This window comes from Harpia harpyja, chromosome 9, assembly GCF_026419915.1.
Source record: "Harpia harpyja isolate bHarHar1 chromosome 9, bHarHar1 primary haplotype, whole genome shotgun sequence".
In the NCBI taxonomy this organism is placed as follows: Eukaryota; Metazoa; Chordata; class Aves; order Accipitriformes; family Accipitridae; genus Harpia; species Harpia harpyja.
In genome coordinates, this window is record NC_068948.1 from 40,432,109 (window position 1) to 40,452,248 (window position 20,140).

Below are 20,140 nucleotides of genomic sequence, written 5' to 3' on the forward strand. Positions count from 1 at the left end.
TTGCATTTTCTGAAACTTTCCCACTCTCCTTTGTTAGTGGCGAACACGTGGATAGTTGGTTGTTTCTCTTCCAAAGTTGTATTGGTGTGTTTTACAGTAGTGCACCCAGCACCACCAAGAGATAGCCTTTATCTGTCCTAAAAGGGGGATTTATTTTTCAATTCCCTGTATCTTTGGGCAACAGTTAGAGCAAAGAAGATGAGATTTGCCTAGACTTACTGTTCAAGTGCTTTATCAAAAGGAGATGTTTAAAACCCTCCAGTGTCATGAGTCACTGGCCAAGCTGCTGTGCCTCCTTCACACCTTGCTGATGGGGATTGTGGTGGTGGTGATGGGCAGTGTTTTATCCAGTAAGCCAGCTCTGGATGCAGGCAGATAATGTGTCTAGCATTATTCCTAATGTATTATTTCCCTTACAGCAAAAACGTATTTACATCTAGGTTTTACAGACTGGACAGATGGTCTCTTTTTTTTCCTTTTCTGTGTTTTGTGGAATTGTGCACATTGGATGGGGTTTTGTGATTGTGACACTTGAAAAACTAGCAGCTGTGAAACGCTCTAGCCTTAAATGAGATGCAGCATGAGGTTTCCTACAGATCCTTACTTGCCTGTTTTTCACTAAAATTGGAGACTAGCTTTTTGATGCTTCTGCAAAGCTTTATTTTCCATGAACCGTGTTGTATCTGGCTGTGGGTCTCTGGATTGATAGGCTTCTGACTGCATTAAGACTACAGGTTTAATCTTGTAGATGAAACTACGCATCTTCTTCTCATGGTAATTTCTGTTAACGTGCTCTTTGATAGAGCAACATTACTGCTAGTATCTGTAAGCCATGTGTGTGTTATCAAGCATATCTTTATGATTCTCTGGACAAGGCTTTGGTGACCATATGGTGTCAGTTTAATTAAAATCTAAATATGGAAATACAGTGGTCTGGAAATGCGTAATGAAGGATCTTTTGTGTCCATTTCCATACCAGTTCAGTAGTAGATGAAAGCTGCAGTTGAACAGCAGCTTCATCCAAGAATGTGCATTGAGGATATCTTTTTAGCATTTGGTAGACCATTGCCCACATGATAAATATCTAGCATTTTTGCTGTTGAACTGAACATAGAAACAATACCTTGAATCATGAGACTATTCTGGCCTCTTGGCTGCTGACCCCAAATTTTTCGTGAAATACGAAACTACATGAAGATGGCTTATCTTGTTAAAACAGTGCTGCTTTTTCCAATCGCGCTCCCATAGTGTAGACTTCCTAAGGATTTCCAATGCCTTTTATCATCATTCAATCGAATTACAAGATCTGAAATAAGTAACATTATACATGGAGTTATTCCAATACTATTCATTCAATTCATATTCCCATATTTCTTGAAGGTTTTATAGCAGAGAAAATTGTAAGAGGGCTTCTTAAAATATGAAGCTGTATGCAAAGAGCAACAGGTCTCATCTTTAAAGCAACCAAAGAAATTGATACAAAATTCATTTGCTGCTAAGCTAAATTTGGTACTTGGTAGGCAATGTTGTGTTTTAATATTAGTATTTGGTTTGGCTTTCTCTTCTATTTGAGGTAACTCTGTGTTGCTTGTTTTGGTGAGATGAGAACCCACCAAATGGCCACGGCAGCACTGGATGATTTTGTCCTTGTGTTGTCAACCAGTTCAGATGTGACACACAAATTTTTCCCCACAATAGCTTCACTGGATTATTTTGCATTCCTGCCAGAGGCCATTCAGATGTGTGTCCGATCCCCAAGTGTTGAATATTTTAATGCTAACTCAATTACTGTTGATAGAGTGAGAAAGTCTGTATTTACTAAATACAACTCTTGCCGCACATCACCAGCTCTACCCATGTGTGGGTAGAAAATCAAATGAGCCCATTTTGATTGCTTTTCAGGCTGGTGCGTATCCAGCAGGGTCAGAGCCTCATTAAAAAGAAGAACATGCAGCCACAGACCAAAGAGATTCAGAAAGTGTAACTAATTGATGCGCGGGGATTGTAGGTCATATCTTCATGAGACACACAGCGATGACAGAGAATGATTTAATTTGAAATAATCGGCATGCTTCATCCGTGAGCTGCCACAGTGCCCCACTAACCTACGCATCGTAATAACCTCTGCTTTGGGTATCAATAAAGGATGCTGCCCTTTGGGATCCCACAGGAGCGAGTGCTGTCAGCTGACAGATGAGACCGTGCAGGGCGGTGGGGCTTCTTGCTGCTGCAAGAAAGTAGGTCATGGCCAAAAGTAGCCTTGGCTGCCTTTGTGGAAGTGCGCCTGTGAAAGAGGAGTCAGTGAGAAAAGAGCTTGCATGGTTTTGCATTTGGTTTTTTTAGCCCTTCCTTGCTGTGGAGCAGCTGGCATTACGCGCCGTGAAATGTGTCTGCTTTCCAGTATTCTTGCATTAAATATTTTTAGAAGTGAATATGCAGCTCTTATTTCTGCTTAGGGGAAGTGGCGGATGCTTGTGGCCTTTCATTTTCGTTAAGAATTTAGAATTTTAATTAGATCAAGTGTTTTTAATAAACATTGGTTTTTCCTTGCTTTTTTCACTGGAGATTGGCTGAAACTGGATGGTAGGTGTGTGTCAGGGCAACTCAGGTTGGAAATAGTTTTGAACTTGAGCTGTGTATGCAATATTTGAGCTCTCTTATGCTTTATTAATAATAAGAAATGCATGAAAACAAGTACTTTAACTCATTTTAGGACTCATTCACTCCTGGTGTCTCTTCCTGTGAAGGCTGGCACCTGTTTGTGGCATAATGGTCATTTCCATGGCAACAAACTGTGTGATGATGCTTGGAAAGCTTTGACTTTTGATGGAGAATAAATAAAAGCAGACTCACCGACATGCAAGATAACCCAGTTTTCATGTGAAATGAAAAACTTGAGAGGGAAAAAAAATATGATACAGGTTTCCTATGTCATGTCCTTTTGTAGTTTCCTGTGTAACATGTAGGTCTTTCAAAACTGGACCAACTGGAAGTCCTGGTGTGTGGGCTGGACTCCCTCCTCTGTGGCTGCTCCATGTGCAGTTGCCCAATCCTGCAGCCTGGTCTTGGGCACTGAGCTGCCTTTGTAGGCCATGGCAGTCCTTTGTAGCAGATCATTGCCTGGTTTTGCCATTCTGGTGCTCCAAAGATTTCCTTTGACAAAACACTAAATCCCCCTCTTGTCTTGACGTGCGTTAAGACATGTCAATCAACTTCTCAAAATATTTTTGAGGTGTTGCCCTAATTATATTTCCCCCACATATTTTCTCATATACAACTCTTGGTCCATTTCCATCCCTTTTCATAAATACATTGCACAAACAACATCCTTTATCAGTAGTGGGAAGTTCCCTCGTGATACGGTGTGGGAGTGCTTGGGCATGAAGCTGTTGCCAGCTCAGCTGAAGTGCAGAGCTGCTCCAGAGGGTGTGAGCTGACATGCCAAGGTCACTTCTTCAATGCAAGCTTGATAGGGCGCTAGTCTGTGGCAATAGAAGTTTATAATGTTCATACAGCACTTCAGGATACAGTTCTCATCCTGGAAGAAGAATCCAGGCAGTGCATGTATTTCAACTCCTATATGAGAATCACTATTTTTTTATTTACTGTTGACATACAAGACTGTATAAGTCTGGTCTCAGTGGGGAACAGATGCCAGCACAAGCAGCTGATGCACCATGAGTAACTGATGCTGAAAACTAACCTTTTTCCATATTATGGAACAATGTGACCTGAAATACCATACTATTTCCCTGGGTACAGAGTAGGAGTCTGAGGATTTGGCAGCACTTCTAACAATACATAGAATCGCAGAATGGTTTGGGTTGGAAGGGACCTTAAAGATCATCTAGTTCCAACCCCCCTGCCATGGGCAGGGACACCTTCCGTTAGACCAGGTTGCTCAAAGCCCCATCCAACCTGGCCTTGAACACTGCCAGGGATGGGGCATCTGCAACTTCTCTGGACAACCTGTGCCAGTGCCTCACCACCCTTACAGTAAAGAACTTCTTCCTAACATCTAATCTAAATCTACCCTCTTTCAGTTTAAAACTGTTACCCCTTGCCCTATCACTACACTCCCTTTTAAAGGGTCCCTCCCCATCTTTCCTGCAGGCCCCCTTTAAGTACTGGAAGGCTGCTATAAGGTCTCCCTGGAGCCTTTTCTTCTCCAGGCTCAACAACCCCAAGTGTCTCATCTTGTCCTCATAGGGGAGGTGCTCCAACCCCCTGATCATCATACGTTGACAGATGAAACAGTGTAGTGCAGCTTTTGCTACCTTTAAAGTCTGTATAGCAGTTTAGTCTGTCTTTTCCACTGAATTTCTGTCAAGGTATAAATCTGAATCTTCAGTCATGCTAAACTGTTTCTTAGGGAACTGTTTCCATTTTTGTTTAAAGATGATCTGCTCATATGTTTAGGGGATAGCTCAAGTCTGCCAGGAAGATAATTTAAAGGCCTTCCTTCAAATTATCAATGTTTCCAGTGGTTGTATTTCTAAAGAAGCTTTTTCTGGAACATAATTTTTGGGCTGTTGCACAGCATGTGCACAGATGGATGCTGCTTTGTGTTAATAAGTTGTTTAGGTTGATCAGATCTGTCCAGGATCATATGTTCATTTTGGCAACTCTGCTGTTCCCATACTACTTCTGTGACAATTTTGTTCTTGTAAGAAGGTAAATAAATGAATAAAGCTCTGCATTCAGTTAGTCATTTCAGAAGATGCTGTTGCCTTTGCTGTCTGTCTTTGTGCCCCAGCAGTGTGCAGTTGTTGGGGTTTGGGGCTTATTTTTGAGAATCCACTTAAGGAAAAACAGCGGCACTGGTCTTTGATTGCCTAACTAAATATAACCTAACCTGGCCTCTTTTTCCCCTTCTCATCTTATTCCTACTAGCCCTCGTTGCTCTTCTTGCTAATAAATTAGAGAGATGGCTACCTTTCCGGCAGCATATGAGCCTGCCAGTTGGCTGAAAAGAATTTGAGATGTGCCTTTCTATAAACGAATGAGTCCAGCTGTCATAATGTGTACTCTCTGAACCAAGAATATGAATTTTGATTAGCCAGAAAAAGCCCACTGACTTAGTTTCACATGATTTTGTTATCACTCTTTGCCATAATGATTGAACTCACAGCATCGGCACCGTGGCTGGCAGAGCTCCACTCGTAGCTGTTTATAAAGAGCTGTCTAGGTTATAAAAACCTCCCTAATCTGCTCAGGTGCATGTTTTGAGAAGAGAACCGATTGTTTCTTTTATAAAGGCCTGTGCTGTGTGTGCTTTTAACGATCAATTTGGCAGTGAAACTGTCTCTGGCAGCTGATAACAATCAAAAGGTTTGTTGGTTTTTTAATGTATCTGAGATCCTGACTCAGCCTTGCAGCTTACTGGGCTGGACTTTGTCTGCAGCTGGGTGCCCCAGTTGAGCACTACCTGACCGTCCTGGCGGGGTGACCTCGGTCGTGGTATGCCCTGTCATGTCATGCCAGCGATACTGACCCTGTGAAATGACTGGCGTATGTGGGCCTGTCCTGTCGTGTTACTGAAGGCTCACTGTTATTTTGGGTGTGTTTGCAGCTTTCATGTCTTAGGGAAGGGTGCGGGGAGGGAGCAGCCTGATCGTCCAGAAGTGTTTGCCAGCCCGATAGCTCTTCCCTCCCGATGTCAGAAAGCCCCTCCGGAGAGAGGGCAGCAGAAAAATGCCATAGACATTCTTCTGATGAAGGATGGGAGAGCAGGAACTAGCTTAGTTTGCGGTGTCCTCTCTGGAGTCAGAGAACATTACCCCAGCCTCGGCTGCTATCTTAGTTCCCTGTTCTGTGGAATTGCTACCTGGGGATTAAGTAGCCGAAGATCCCTCCTGGGACTCCCTTCATCACCTGAAGTGCCTCTCTAGAGAATTTGTACCTCCGTGTCTGCTAGTTATCATTTGGGCTCTGCTACACGTTTCCTGAAGTAAAAGAAAAATGACAGTTATTTCAGAAAAGGTAGCAAGCTTGATTGCCAAAAAGGTTTGCTGGCTTTATGACTTCCATCAGAGGTCCCTTCTGAATTGTCATTTCTGATCAGCAGCAATGATCTTTGCCTCTTAGCTTTTCATGCAGACTCCCTTTTCAGTTTGTGCTAAGACAATTGTGTGCAACTTCTTGAGCTTATTCACTCTGGTTAGCACTGTACTGTGTCAAACTACAACACTGTAAATCAATGTACCCCAGTTCTCAGCCTCGGTGAGCCTTGTTTTTGTGGGCTGTCTGTGACTTAAATTCCCAGGGTTCTGGTGATTCAGAAGACTTGCAATATATTATTAATAAATTATGTACTATTAAAATCCTAACACTGATGTTACACTTTCCTTTTATTTCCATGGTTAAGTTCTGTTGTGATTAATTTTTTTAATGCTTCATTTTCTTTAGAAACTAGATGCCAAATCGCTTATAAAGCTGAATTTTGCTAAAAACAGTGAAGGTAAGTGTGGTAATTCTCTGTGGTTTGTGTTTTGTTTGTTTTTTTTTTCTTAATGAGTGCTTTAATAAATCCTGGTTTGTCTTACTCATGGTAAAGTTATGTAGTTTGTGTTCTCTATCATGGTTTTTGTTTTTTGAGTAGAATAACTGCTTCTTGTGAGTGACATGTTTACCTTTAAAGTTCCATTTCTGTTTTTCTTTACACCGGGGAGCTGTAAATTATTCAGCAATTTCACTTTACTATAGCTGCTACTGCAGTAAGGTACTGTTTACTTTAAGGAGAAATTTAAGAAATGGCTAAATTTCTATGATATGTTATCTTTTTCTAACTTGCCTGGGGCAATATTTGCCGTTCACTTGATTTTGAACAACTTTTTGTTTATAAAATGAATTAGACTTAAATGAACATGTGGGATTTTATGAATAGCAGAACACAAGACAGCAGTCTCAAGCTTTATTTCTGCAGGGTTAAAGATATAAAATCTGCCATCTAAGAGAGGATGCTAAGAATAAAAGAGAAAAGCGGAGATGAATTCATCTTTTACAAGGCAGATAATGATTTCTTTGAAATTAGAGTGGCAGGGATTAGGTGGCAATAAAATTCTGGAGTGTCTGTCTCCTTACCAAAGTCCATGGACTACAAGGTCTTATCACTAGCTGATGGATTTCTTCTGCATTTTGTGTTCCATCTGTCTCAAGAGCAGGGTGTTAAAAAATGATCAATAGTCACTGTGGCCAAGGTTTTTGAAAGGTACTGTGATATTGTGCTTTCCTTAAAGAAGTCTAGTTCATAGTGCTGGGTTGGAATGATGGCAGCCACACAGTCTTAGAAGCCTTTTCCTTAAAAAGGTGCATGCTATGTCATTAACTGATCAAGGGAAAATGCAACAAAAGGGGAAAATGTTGCATTTCTGTCTATCAGCAGACTTTTCTTCAAATCTTAACATGTAGAATGGTTGCTACATATGTAGGATCTTCTCGGTTCACACCTGTATGATAAAAAGGTCTTCAGATATTGCAGTTTATTCCATTTAATGATCCCTCCTTAGCTGAGTTCCTTCTATCCAGATCAACAAGTGTGCGCACTCAGCAGCTCTGCTTTTGCTAGGACTGAAAACATGGTGATTGGCTCTTTTTTATGCAGCTGGAGTGAGGCCTCACATTTTACCAGCATGTTTCTGTATCCATTAGTTGGGCCATACCCTGATACCTTTTCGAAAAATCCCTTTCTAAACTTCCTCTTGAATTCCAGTCCCTTGTGGCAATGGCTTTTCTTCAGCTCTGGTGGTATTAATAGAAACAGTCCTCAGCTTTTACTTGCATCTGCGTGCTGGAGGTCAGAGTTCTTCCTCTGGCTTATCAGTTAACAGTAAATACTCTGTAGGTGCTTGCCTCTCCTGCCTTTGCAGGTGCTGTGAGCAGTCTCTGTTATGGTCTTACTGCTGGTTTTGATTTTCAGATGGTAATTAGGAAAAAAAGAACCAAATAGGGCCAACCTATTTAAAAAATCTCACTCAAATCCCCAGGTCTAGCAAACTGATCAAGTATTAATAACCTTCTTCTAATTGCTTTCTGCTGAGATCATCCAGACATTTTTCTTTTTCCTCGTACATTGCCTTCCATCAGTTTGCTTGTTGTTGACATGCTTAATATTTATGCTGACCCTCCTGGGAAAATTCACAGCTTGATTAGAGCAGAAGCTGGGTTCCTTATTGAATAACGTGTTCAGATTTAATGGCATTCTGCTTGCCACATTTGAATACAAAATACTCTCCTCTCCTAAAAGCACAACAGCTGCTGTGAACTTTTTTGTAGGACATAAGCTAAACTTTTATTTCTGGGAACAACACTGAAAATAGGGCACTGGGCATGTTACAAGGTACAGGCTCATGCTATCAATAGAGCTTTGATTACAAAAATAACAATTGTATTGTGGTACTTCATAGATATCAAGCAAGTTGGACAAAGTTCTGTGTTGAGGGATTGAAGGCAGTAGATTTCAAAACTGCATTTTCATTGCTTGCTTTATAATTCTCGTGTTAGTTTTTCTATTTGGCACTGAAGAATCATACTGTAGTTAAAACACCGTTAAATACACACTGAAGTTACATTTTATGTTAAAAATTAATGTAAATATCCTTCACAGAGATAACAGAAATTAACTATTTCAAAACAGTTGCAGGACTTCATGCCAAATTTAAGCTTTTTCCCCTCCATCAGGTAAATACCACTGTCCAGTGCTGTTTACTGTATTCACCAATAACTCCCATATTGTGGCCATCAAGACAACTGGAAATGTGTTTGCCTATGAGGTAGGTTCTCTGTTGCATTTCATTATTAAAATTTTATACTTGATGCATTTCATTCAAGATCACAAAATGCTTTAACAAGATAGGTAAGTTTTATTCTTGTTTTACAGCCAGGGAAATTGAAGTATGAGGAGAAAAGAGTATTTTAACTGAAGCTGGGGAAAGAGCAGAGAGACTGCCTTAATGGACACTTGAACTGCATTTTTATTTGTGTTTTGTGAACGTTTGTGTTAACCCAGGTGGAATTTTAGTTTTGACTTGTTTGCATAATCCTTATTGCAAAAGCAAGGTTTGTTTATTTTTCAGTAGCAAATAAATCCTTCAATTAATGGATCCATATCCAGAGTTGTAAAAAGTCTGAACACTGAAACATCTGCTTTTTGAAATCTGTTGATGGGAAATTCCAGTAGGACTTTCAGATACTGAGAGAGGAGTAAGCTGAAACCATTGCAATCAAGGAAAAGGCTGGATTCATCACATTTTTGAAACTTGCTCTGTTGTAGTTGAACTGTCTTCATTCCAGCTGTGAAAGCAGTCAAGATTAAGTTAAAATAGAAAGTATTTTCTGTTCCTTCTGGAAGCATGATCCTCTGATTGCTGTGGTTAAAAGGCAAGAATGAGTTTAAGAGTAGTCTTTGTTAAATGCTTGTTGATATTGTAAAACTATTGCTCAGTTTACTACAAGTTATAATACCGGGCTTCCTAAACAAGCTGCGCCAAGAGGGTCTGTTTCTCTTGTGGTATACCAGTTGAAGCAATAGCATTTATTGGTTTTTTTTAAGTATGGAATTAATTTATGGACTCTTGGAGGTACTAGAAAAATATTATCACTTTCATCTAAGGAGAATAGAGGACATTTGGGTGAATAAGACAGATTCAGTTTTTTTTCAGGTAGACCTCCATAATCATCACTCTGTATGATGTATATGTTCGTAATGACAAAGCATTTATTCCACATTGATTCTCACTATGAAATGACACACTGCTGCTTTGTTGAGCATCGTTTAATTTTCTCAGGTGAACAGAAGTGTTGCTGCAGGCTAGGTGCAGCAGTCAGGGTGGACAGAATGTGAGGGGCTAATGCAACTCTGCTGCGGTATGAGCTGGCCTGGGACACGCGTGTCTCCCTGAGGGGTGCTGACAGTGGGGGAGATAGTGACCCCTTGTTAAAGCTGCCTGTCTTATACCATCTGTAAATACTTAACTTAGAAAACTGCAAGCAAGTTTTTTTATTTTGGCAATATTTTTATGATGAATTTGGATAAAATTATATGCATAACTATGGAATGGAGACTGCAAGGTTCTTTCTTTTTTTTAAAAAAGCAAACAACACAAAACTGTCGAGTTTTGTAGGGATGAAAGACAAAAGCTTCTCATCTGTTAAAGCACATAATGAAAATACTGCAGCTGTGAGTTGAGAATGAAGGCTAAAATTGTTTTCATCATTTGTACCTTAAGGTTTTATTGGTATCACATATTTACTTGTACTATTTACGCATTAGAATCCAATTTTTAGTATCTATGTCTTTTGCCTGGCTGTTAGGCAGTTGAGCAGCTGAACATAAAACCAAAGAGCTACAAGGATCTTTTGACAGATGAGCCCTTCACTCGGCAAGACATTGTGACACTGCAGGTAAACTTTTGTCTCTGTACATGTCTTACTATACAGCTTTTTTGCAGAGGATGAAATGTTGCTATGTACACTGTTATAGCAGGAATTTAGAATAATTGAACAGAGAAACATTGTCTGTATGTGTGTCTTGGAGGTGGGTAGAAAGGGAACTGCTGTATTTTCTTTGTTATCCAGATGAACCACAAAGATTTCATATAACTTAGAGCCTGACAAATCTCTAGAGTGATTATTGTGTGCCTTGTAGATAAGCAGATTGTTCAACTTTGTAAACTGAAGGAAGAAAAAAAAAAAAAAGGTACCCAGAAAAAGTCAAGGATGCCATGTAAAAATGTGAATTTTTACGAATGTATTTGCGGTTGCTCACTATGTCACTGTATCTGACTAAATATAAGACCTTGTGCATAATTGTAAGTTTTAGATATCAAACTACACATAAGATTTTTGGGGTTTTTTGGTTAATCTTACCTGAAAAATTGCGGTGACACCCCTGATTTATTGTGAGACTTAAGAAGTGCATTGGGAAAAGACTGGGTAGAGGAAAGGTAAAGATATGTCTGGAATCGTCTTCAGCTCTAGACAGCCAACAGTACTTGGTCTATGTTATCAAAAGAAACATGTTTTAGAATGTAAAGTCTATAAACTTTTAGGAAGTCAACATGTTACATTAAGACTGAAGTTGATTGTCCATCTTACTCTTTTGATGATGCCTAAAAAAGTCAAAGCTTCAGAAAAGCATTTTTTATAGAAAGTTTCTCTAAATGTAGAGTAAAATAAGCAGCAAAACAGAGGATTTTCTTTAAGTGCTTGCTTAGAATGGTTTTATTCTGAATAGATACCAATATTGGCCTTTTACTGATTTTAGCAGAATTAAAACCTAAATTAAAACAGCACTGTAAATTTCACAGTGTAAAAGATAGTTATTTACAGATGATGTTTAGTATCAAAAGATCTAAAAAATTTGTTTAAAAGTAGGCATTTTTAAGCTTGCATGATTTCAAAATAGGGGAAAAAAGATTCAAAGATCATTGTTATTGGAGTCACGAGTTAGTGTGCATCTCATGAACAGTTAATTGCCACTAACCAAGACTAATACAGTCTAATTTGAATAGAAAAATATTTTTCATTTATGTCTAAATTTAAATGAAATATATCCCCTCTTTCCTACTCCCCAGTGCTGAACAGCATGTTTATAAATATTTTTCCTCTATTCCTTTGGGCTTGTGGCAGTTCAAGCTAATGCAACAAAGTAAAATGTTTTTAATCCAATGGAGGCAAAAAACATAGCTTTTTCAGATTGAAAGCTCCCAACAGAATGTTATTTGAATGTAACTGCATGGTTGCTAATGGATTTGGAACGGTAAAAAAAGACAACATGAGTGACTAAAAATGTTTCTGTGCATCAGTGTGGAAAACCAAATTATTTTGAACAAATAATTGAAATGTGCAGTCATTTAAAAATATTTCGGTATGTTTTGTAGGTTTGGAATTGAATGTATGTATAAAGAGTGTGTTCCTGTTACATGCCTAGCTTTGATTTTTCATAAGAGCAAACAGATGCTATAGTCCCCTAAATCTAGCAATAGCTAGCAATTTAGATGTTCCCTATGTGGATTTTTATCAATATTTTTCATCTTCATTCTGTTCTTGACATGTTTGGTTTCTTTCTTGCTTGGACGAATATGTCTGGTAACAGAAACTAAGTAGATTATGATAGTTGTCCAGTCACTGGTACAGTCATCCTGCAAGCTACATGAAGGTCACAGCCTTGCATTGCCTGTACCTCTCTCACCTCCGTTTAGGATGATGTTGGTAATGCGTTGAGTAGATTTGTTCCTCTTAAGTAAACAACTTGTTGTGGGTTGGTGTTAACTTCTGTAGTGTACAATCCTGTGGTATACTCTTCTCAAGTAAGTTTAGAAATAGCAAAGGTACTCTCACCTTGGGATTGGACTGGAAGAGATTTTGACCATCTGAATGCTGTTAGCCAGCTAAAGTTTGACCCTTCACCCAATTAGCTTTTAAATATTTTTTTTCAAAAAAGGATTTTCAACAAACAGGCTAAAATGGCTTCAGGGTGTTGAATGAGAAGTAAGCCATTTAATATACTGCACAACACCCACTGCAAACGTGCAAGTATACCTTGATTTCTCCTAATCAAATGGTGCCCTACCCTGACTTGCTTTGTTGAGGCCAGAATGCAACCTAAAGTGGTATGACCAGCCTGGGTATTAAAATTGCTTATGTATATGTGGTATAGGAATCTGTCGTTATTTTCTCATCATATTTTCTTCATGTAAATTGTTGAAAGGCAGACCAATGTCTCCTCCGCAAGCTCTCTTGTTGACAACACTGCAGGCAGCATGGTGGCTTCCTACTGCCAAGCTCTACCACCTGTGGCTTTGTTTCTTAGCCAGAGTTCATGACTGCAATCTGTTGTGTTTCAATTTGTGGCTCTAGAGCTCTATCCCAAATCCCGCTTCTCTTAAAAACCTTTCAATTCTGTGTTGAAATTTATCACTTTGTTGTTTTCCCATTCCCCCATGTAAATTGAGTACTGTCGTATCTGAGAGAGCTGGAATAGAGTGAGTTGGTAACACTGATCCTCCTGTTTGGCAAAAAGGTAGATATAAAGGAAGTTGCTATAAAAAACATTCTTTGCTTTGCAAATAACAGCTGAATAGGACTGTCTGTAATAGCTGTGTTTATCAATAGGAAATCGCGTTTCCAGAGGCTGACTCTGAATGTCCTAGGAAGCAGATAGGGTACCTGTGTTTGCTAGTGAAATACAACATGATAAATGGAAAATTTGAATAATGTATGTTTACAGATTATTTGTATGATCACTTTTTTCCTTGTTGATACATAAAGGGCAATCCTACAGCTGCTAGGGATGTTCTACCAGAATAGCTATTGACCTCAAACTTGACCTCTCTCTCCTAATGTATATAATTAAAAACAAAACCAGAAAATTTTGCTCTTTCCAGAAGAGAGAGAATTGCATGAAATTTTTTGTTCTGGTCTTGCTGCTAAACATTATTCAAACAGTAATCATAATCCATCCCTGTTATCTTTTCTGGTGAGCACCATCTCAGCTGGTCGCTTTGCTTTTAGTGATGGTTAATTGTGTCCTATTAAGTTTACTTGTTAAAAAGGACAAATTATTTTGGATATGGAACTAAAAAAAGGAAAATCACAACTTTACTTGTTAATAACACTATCTTAGATCTATGATGTACTTCTCTTTGTAAAGGAATCCACAGTGCTTCCTGCACTTACATATACAGAAATTGCTTTTTTCTCTGTTGAAATGCAAATGTCCTGGGGTAGAGCATGGCAGTTTTTCATCAGCATATGGTGATATTATCCAGCCCCTCAGGGCAGGAGGTAAAGAATAATACTATATCCTGGTGTGCAAGGTACATTACCAGAACTGGAATGTAGTTATTCAGGCAAAAGATGTCATGGATTCTGGTTTAATATCTTGCTGATAACAACAGAAATACACGTGGCATTATTCCATATTAAACTCTTCCTAGACACTAGCAGTCTTAATATGACTGGATTTTTTAGACTGTAGCTCTCTACCCTCAAGTTGAAATTTCGTTTTCTTAGCTGTGTGGTCTTGCCACAAACTCAAGTCAAGCTTTCCATTTGTAGTGCTGGTGTTACTTTTTTCCAAGTTTCTCTCTCCTTATGGTTTATTATTATTTCAGATAATTTTTGTCTCAGCTGTACTGGTTCATATCTCTTCTAAATGGAATATTTCTGTTGTATTTTGTCTGTGTTTCCTATAACTCTAAACCCACTTGTATTCTTTTACCTTGAAAGATGATCAGCTCAGCCTAACTTAGCATCCCTTGCAAATGTCATGAATGTGCTACCAGCTGACAGACAGCTAAAGTACTTCAAGATTTATTAGTTACACTTAATGTGTAAGGTATGATGTAAAGCACTTAGAGACCTGTGGGGACAGGGTTATCTGTAATAGGAAGGCTGGTATTGTTGAAGCTTATTTGCAGTGTTCTTACTCCCCTCTTCTGCTTCCCATTCTGGTACAGTGCTGTTCATCATTTCACTTTGCAACTGTTTTAAAGGTAGGATTCAGTATAGCTTTGAAAGAGTTTTGACAAAATAAGATTGCATTAGAGTGCGATTCAGAAGTAGGTGATTGTTTCAGTCCCATGTTTTACAGGTTTTCAGCTAGTTTTCAATCTAAATGTTTAATCTAATTTGAAGTTATCTTCCAAGTAAATTTTTTTGGTGGTATAATTCAGGGTTAGATCTCAAGGTCTGCTGTCCACCATTTAATCTTTGTGACAAAATCTGGTCAACAGTCTGGTAGAAATTATTATTAATTACTGTTACTGTAAATTCTTTGTGTGTTTCAATCATATATTTTGCAAATTATTCTTTGTGTAATGATGTGGAACTTATTAGCAAGCACATAAATAAGTATAATCTGTATTCCCTTGTGTAAGAGTGGGCAGGCTGAAGCACGTGCTTGCCCCAGCTCAAGATGCACAGAGAGAAACAGCGTGAGCTAGTGCTTTGCTGGACACGGTGGTGGGCTCTGAGAGTCCTGTGGACTTCTTCCCATCGCAACAAGTGTGAGAGGATCCTGAGGAGAGAATACTTAAGAATGCTGCAATACCCTACTTTCACATCCCATTTGGTAGGAAGCGTTCAGAACAACTTCCCCTTTAGCCCCCTGTCAATTCTTCATCCTCCACTGTGTCTCTGTTCACAAACCAGAAACCACGGCTCTCAAATTTGTGAAGATACAGCAGAAATTATTCCTGCTCTGGAAACTCTTAGAAGCTATAGCTGGGCTGTATGCTGGCAGGGGAGGGGAGTTGGTGAGAAGTGTGGCTCTGCTCAACCGCAGTCCTTGCAGGTAAAGCAGAAGCAGATGTGGTCTGTCCCTCTTCACCAGAAGAATTGCAGTAAACCCCCCCGACCCTGTTGTGCCAGTGGTAATAGGCACAGTCCTCTGATGGCACCCTGCTGAGAGCCTTCCCTGATAGATGCACGCTCACAAATGCATCCACTTTGCACCACAGAAATGGAGGGTGGTTCCTGGGAGAAATAGGGAAAAAAAAAAAAAATCTGGGTAGAATGCAAACAGGTTTGCTGCCATTAAAGGAAAAAAAAGGCTCATACTGTTACGTGCTTCCTTATGTCAATTTTATTGTTTCTGTATAACCTAATCAGCAATGGATAAGACATGGTTCCCAACAAGCTGTTAAACACCATTGGCATTTGTGGCAGGAAGCATAACTAATGAGCTAAGTTGGAGGTAGCTGAGCTGCACACTGTTAATTGATATTTCACTCCTCAGCTATTTCTTGTTTGCTCTTTGTGTGACAGAAGGTCAGAGCAGATTTCCTCTCGGTTGTGGATGAGGGCTCTCTGAGAGTGAATCCTGCCCCAATGCATGTGCAGAGTGGCTGGTAAAGAAGTGACGTGTTGGGACATGGTCAGCGTATGAAAGTAACAGTCCTGAAGATAATTAGGGGTGCAGCATGGCCGAGCAAATAGTAAGAGAGGAATCAGGCCTCAAAGAAATCACACAGTCTAAAACTGCACTGGTTTTAACCTGCTTTTCTGGGGGGTTGTGTGTATGGTGCTTAAAATTAACAGAGTTTAAGCTGTTGCCCTAAGTAGGTGAAAGTGGAAAATGATAGGAAAAAACCAAGTGGAATAAAACTTGAGATTACTTGTTTTCAGAGCTCAGCTTTCACGAAAACGTCAAATATGAGATTTTTAATAGTCATGATAGTTAGCAACCCTTTGAAGTCTGTGTCTGTGCTAGTAATTTGCTAAACTGAAGTTTATGGTTTGTAACCTTAATAAGAAAAACCCTGAGACTGCTACCCATAGTAATTTGAATACATACTTTTAAACATGCTAAGACAAACAAAAGTAGGCCAATTTACTCTTCATGGTTCATCCTCCTTTCTGGTTTCTGCACACTTACACAGAACTTATTTCTTTAGGCCTTTGGGCTCTAGGCCTTAATCTTAACAGGATTGGGAGCATCCCCGTGCTTTTTCTGGCCTTTTCTGACCAGGAGAGGCCATTAATTCATTAAAGCTCAAGGCTTTGACAATGCGGGTACGTCCGCCTGCCCGTCCCTGCGGTGTTTTGGTTAGACTGCTCTGAGTTTGTGCCCAGTAACTGTCATGGATGCAATGAGAGGAACTTGGCAGGCTAATTATTAGTGTTTAGACAGTTTTCTTCCTGAAGTGATATGTCTAAAGACCATGTGCACTTTTAAAATTTGCATAGACCTACATTTTAAAAATGTGTATCTTGTGTTGTAGGACTACGTACCATCAGTAGGGAAATGGTTTGTGTCTTCTGTTGCACAGGTTGGACTGGTCAGATGTGTTTCTGCTCTTGGGGATGGTAGAAGCAAATGGTGTCTTGTGTTTAACTTAATATTCATCACAGTGCTGTCACACATGGTATGCACATTTGTCTAATTCTAATCAAACTAATTCTAATCAAACTTCTAGTGCATCATGATGCAGTATTTTAGAGGGAGGAATCAATATATCAACTGCTTGTCCTAGGTGTCCTATGTAAGATGACACTCAAATTTCAACTTAAGGAACCATTTTTGAGAGTTTTTTCCACTGACAGAGGGAAACTGGTTTTGGAGTAGGCGCGTGGGTTGTCTGCCTTCTCAATGCGTGTTGAGGTTCCTGCTTTGCAGAATCAGGAACACAGGGGACAACACTGTAAATCAAACCTGTGTCGAGGTTTCCATTTGAACAAATGGCCCACCTGAATGTGATGAAGGACCTTGTGCAGAGGACCTTTGTCTCAGTTCTGGGGCTTGGGGTTGTCTCGGGTCTCTCAGAAAGCAGATGGATGGCTGTGGTCTGCAAGGAGAGGGAGCTGCCCTGTGGCCTCTGCTGTCCTTCATACCATAATGGATACGTTGCCTACGGGGAGGTTAGCAGCGATTTGGAGAGCCCTGAGCAATCCCTTGCAGGGAAGGAGACACTAAACATTTTTGCCGGAGTTAACGGCATTGCTCAATGCCTGCAATTAGGCTGGTTAAGCCAGGTAAACAATTGAATGAACTGTGGCTGTGAAACAGTTTGAAGTAATCTGATTCTTGGTACCCTGAGCACAAAACACATGGTTTCATAAGGCACTGGCAGTTGTTATATCCTTTTATTTCTTTTTAAACAATCAATGAATCAGTAAATCAAGAAGCTTCATTTAGAGGAATATAGTGAAGGTGTTTTCGGGTTCATCTTTACTGCTGTCTCCTGCCCTCCCTCCTCTCCATGAAAAGTCAGCTTCAGGAGTCAGTCTTGCCCTTCAGCTTTGCCATGAATGGCAGACATGTGGATTGTTATAAATCCATCTGTCTCTATTAATATTAATACACAGATTTTTTTTTTTTTTTCTTTCCTGGAAAGGTAAGCAGTCTTACTTCCTTCACCTTTTGAGGTGGTACATTTACGTGCAAGGCAATGATTTCTGTCTGGGAAAGCTACAGCTCACGATTACTAAAGAGTATTTGGAAGGAGGCAACCTGTGTCTTCTGGCAACACACTGAGCCCTTTCTCCAGACTTTCTCCATGCATCTTGTTGACTGTCAGAGAGCAAGGCTGAAATTATCTCTATTCATACATACATAAATATGTATGCGAGGTAATAAATAATAAATACACCTAAGTGCTGGTGTCAGAGGATACAAAAATGGTTAAAAAACAGGTCCAAATTTCCTATTCCTTAGTAGTTTTATTTAAAGATTATCTGTTTCTAATGCAAGATCTTAAAGATAAAATATCTGGGGGTTTTGGCAGTCCATGTCTTGATGAAGATCTATTGGAAGGGTAGAGTGGGGCAGGAAACAGCAGAAAATTATTATATAGTGGTTGGGAAAGGGGACAGCAGAAAGACAGGAGGTCATCTTTAGGGTACAGAATCACACAGCTTGATTTCATAAATGTGTTTTGGTTTTACTACCCGCAGTAAAACTAAAAATGCACTTTCTGGTGGAAGCGTACCATTTCAGGGATGAATAAAAAGCATAATTAGATCATTTAATAAGTGATGGAGCTACCAGCTCTGCTTGTATTAATCGTTACTTTTACCAGAGATGGAATTGTCAGAACGTCTTACTAACAGTGGTGGTCTGAGAAGCTTTGTTAAATTAATTTAGGATAATAGTATTCATGTCAGTGTTATGGTTCTTTGGATAATATGTTGCATTATTTTTATCCTGAACTTGAAACTATTGCATATTATTAAGATATTTTGGTATTTTAGATTTTGAATTGTTTCTGTAAGATAGAATTTCCAGAAATGACTGGGTGTCCTGGGCTGATGTTTTGACCTTTCAGTTCTTCAGAGGAGCTTGAGGAAAAAACCTTGAAGTCATTGTAAGAAGAGGATTAAGGACTGTTTAATAATGGTATAATGTAACCTAGATCACCAGTAGGCATTCCTTGTCTCACTCTAACAGAAGGTCAAAGTTATGCAGAAAGTTGCCTAGAGATAGTATAAAGACTTACAGTTAATGGACTGTATTTTTGCTGTTTTCCTTGAGTGGTCACTCAATAAAGTTTTCATAATGCCACTTTTTGTTGCTTTTTATTTTATTTTTTTTATTTTTACATGTAATTCTGTAAGCACAGGTTTCACTAGTAAAAAAAACAAATCGAACCAGTTCTGACTGCGAAGACTTACTTGCTCTGAGGTTTATTTGTATTTTGAAATGCATTACAAAAGTTCATAGAGCACGTGCAAATCAGGCACACTGTTATAAATAGAAGGAGATAGCTAATGTGAATTTGCATAGATCTTAGACCAAACGACAGAATGAAGCAAAGAATCAGGCGGTTGCAGCTTCTCATTGTTTCTTCTCACTGGGAAAGGGTAGACTCAGCTTAGTTCTGTTAGTAACTTTTGTAGGCAAAATATGTGTAATATGTTTGGAACTAAGTTCCAGATCCCTAAGGAGCCTACTGTGAACAGGCTCGTTGCTGATGTCAGTTGGGGTTGATTGCTTTATATTTTTTTTTTGTCTTTCTGTGATTTGGGGAGTATGGAAATTATTCTGTCTCTCCCTATTCATTTATTTTGGTGGTGTCTGCCCTTCAAACTAGTCTGTTGCATGGAATGGGTGCGTACCAAGCTCTCTGATATTTGTTTTTTTAATTATTATTTTCAGGATCCAACAAACCTGGATAAGTTCAATGTCTCAAACTTCTTTCATGTTAAGAACAACATAAAAGTAATTGATCCAGGTAAGGATGAACTGAAGGTAGGCTGAGAAAATACCAACCCAAATATGCAAATTCGAAAGACGTTATGGAATTGACATTGTTTTCTGGATGGACATCCCTCAGTGGCTAGTGGTAACTTTGAAAGCTTCTTGGAAACATGAATAGCTTGTTGAAACTGTCCTTTATGCATCAAAAGGTGTTAAAAAATTTTGAAGCAAAGACATGATTCTTTGAGAAATCATTAACTGTCTCTATTGAGTGCTGTGCGAACACAGAAAGCGTTCCATATCCTTTAAGAGTAGGTAGATGAGAGAGAAGTCAGGAGGAAGAATAATTTGCAAAAGGTCCCTTAGCCTTGTACCAGAACCAAGACAAGGAAACCTACATCTTCCATACCTGTCTGCTAGGCTCTCTTTCATGTGTATCAACAATGTATTACCCATCCTTCTGTCTGGATAATAATGGACATCTTCCAAGTTAAACATTGA

The 20,140-nt window shown here is 39.3% G+C and overlaps 1 protein-coding gene across 5 annotated transcripts in view; it reads left to right on the forward strand.

The window, feature by feature from the left end:
- PPIL2 (peptidylprolyl isomerase like 2) overlaps window positions 1–20,140 on the forward strand; it is a 74,336-nt gene that overhangs the window by 10,052 nt on the left and 44,144 nt on the right. For 4 of the 5 annotated variants that reach the window (XM_052797868.1, XM_052797869.1, XM_052797870.1 and 1 more), the window contains 4 exons: window positions 6,409–6,460; window positions 8,680–8,771; window positions 10,312–10,401; window positions 19,598–19,673. In XM_052797868.1, coding sequence (XP_052653828.1) covers window positions 6,409–6,460; window positions 8,680–8,771; window positions 10,312–10,401; window positions 19,598–19,673 — 310 coding nt within the window. The remainder of the gene's footprint in view (window positions 1–6,408; window positions 6,461–8,679; window positions 8,772–10,311; window positions 10,402–19,597; window positions 19,674–20,140) is intronic. The other variant, XM_052797872.1, reaches the window with a different exon arrangement.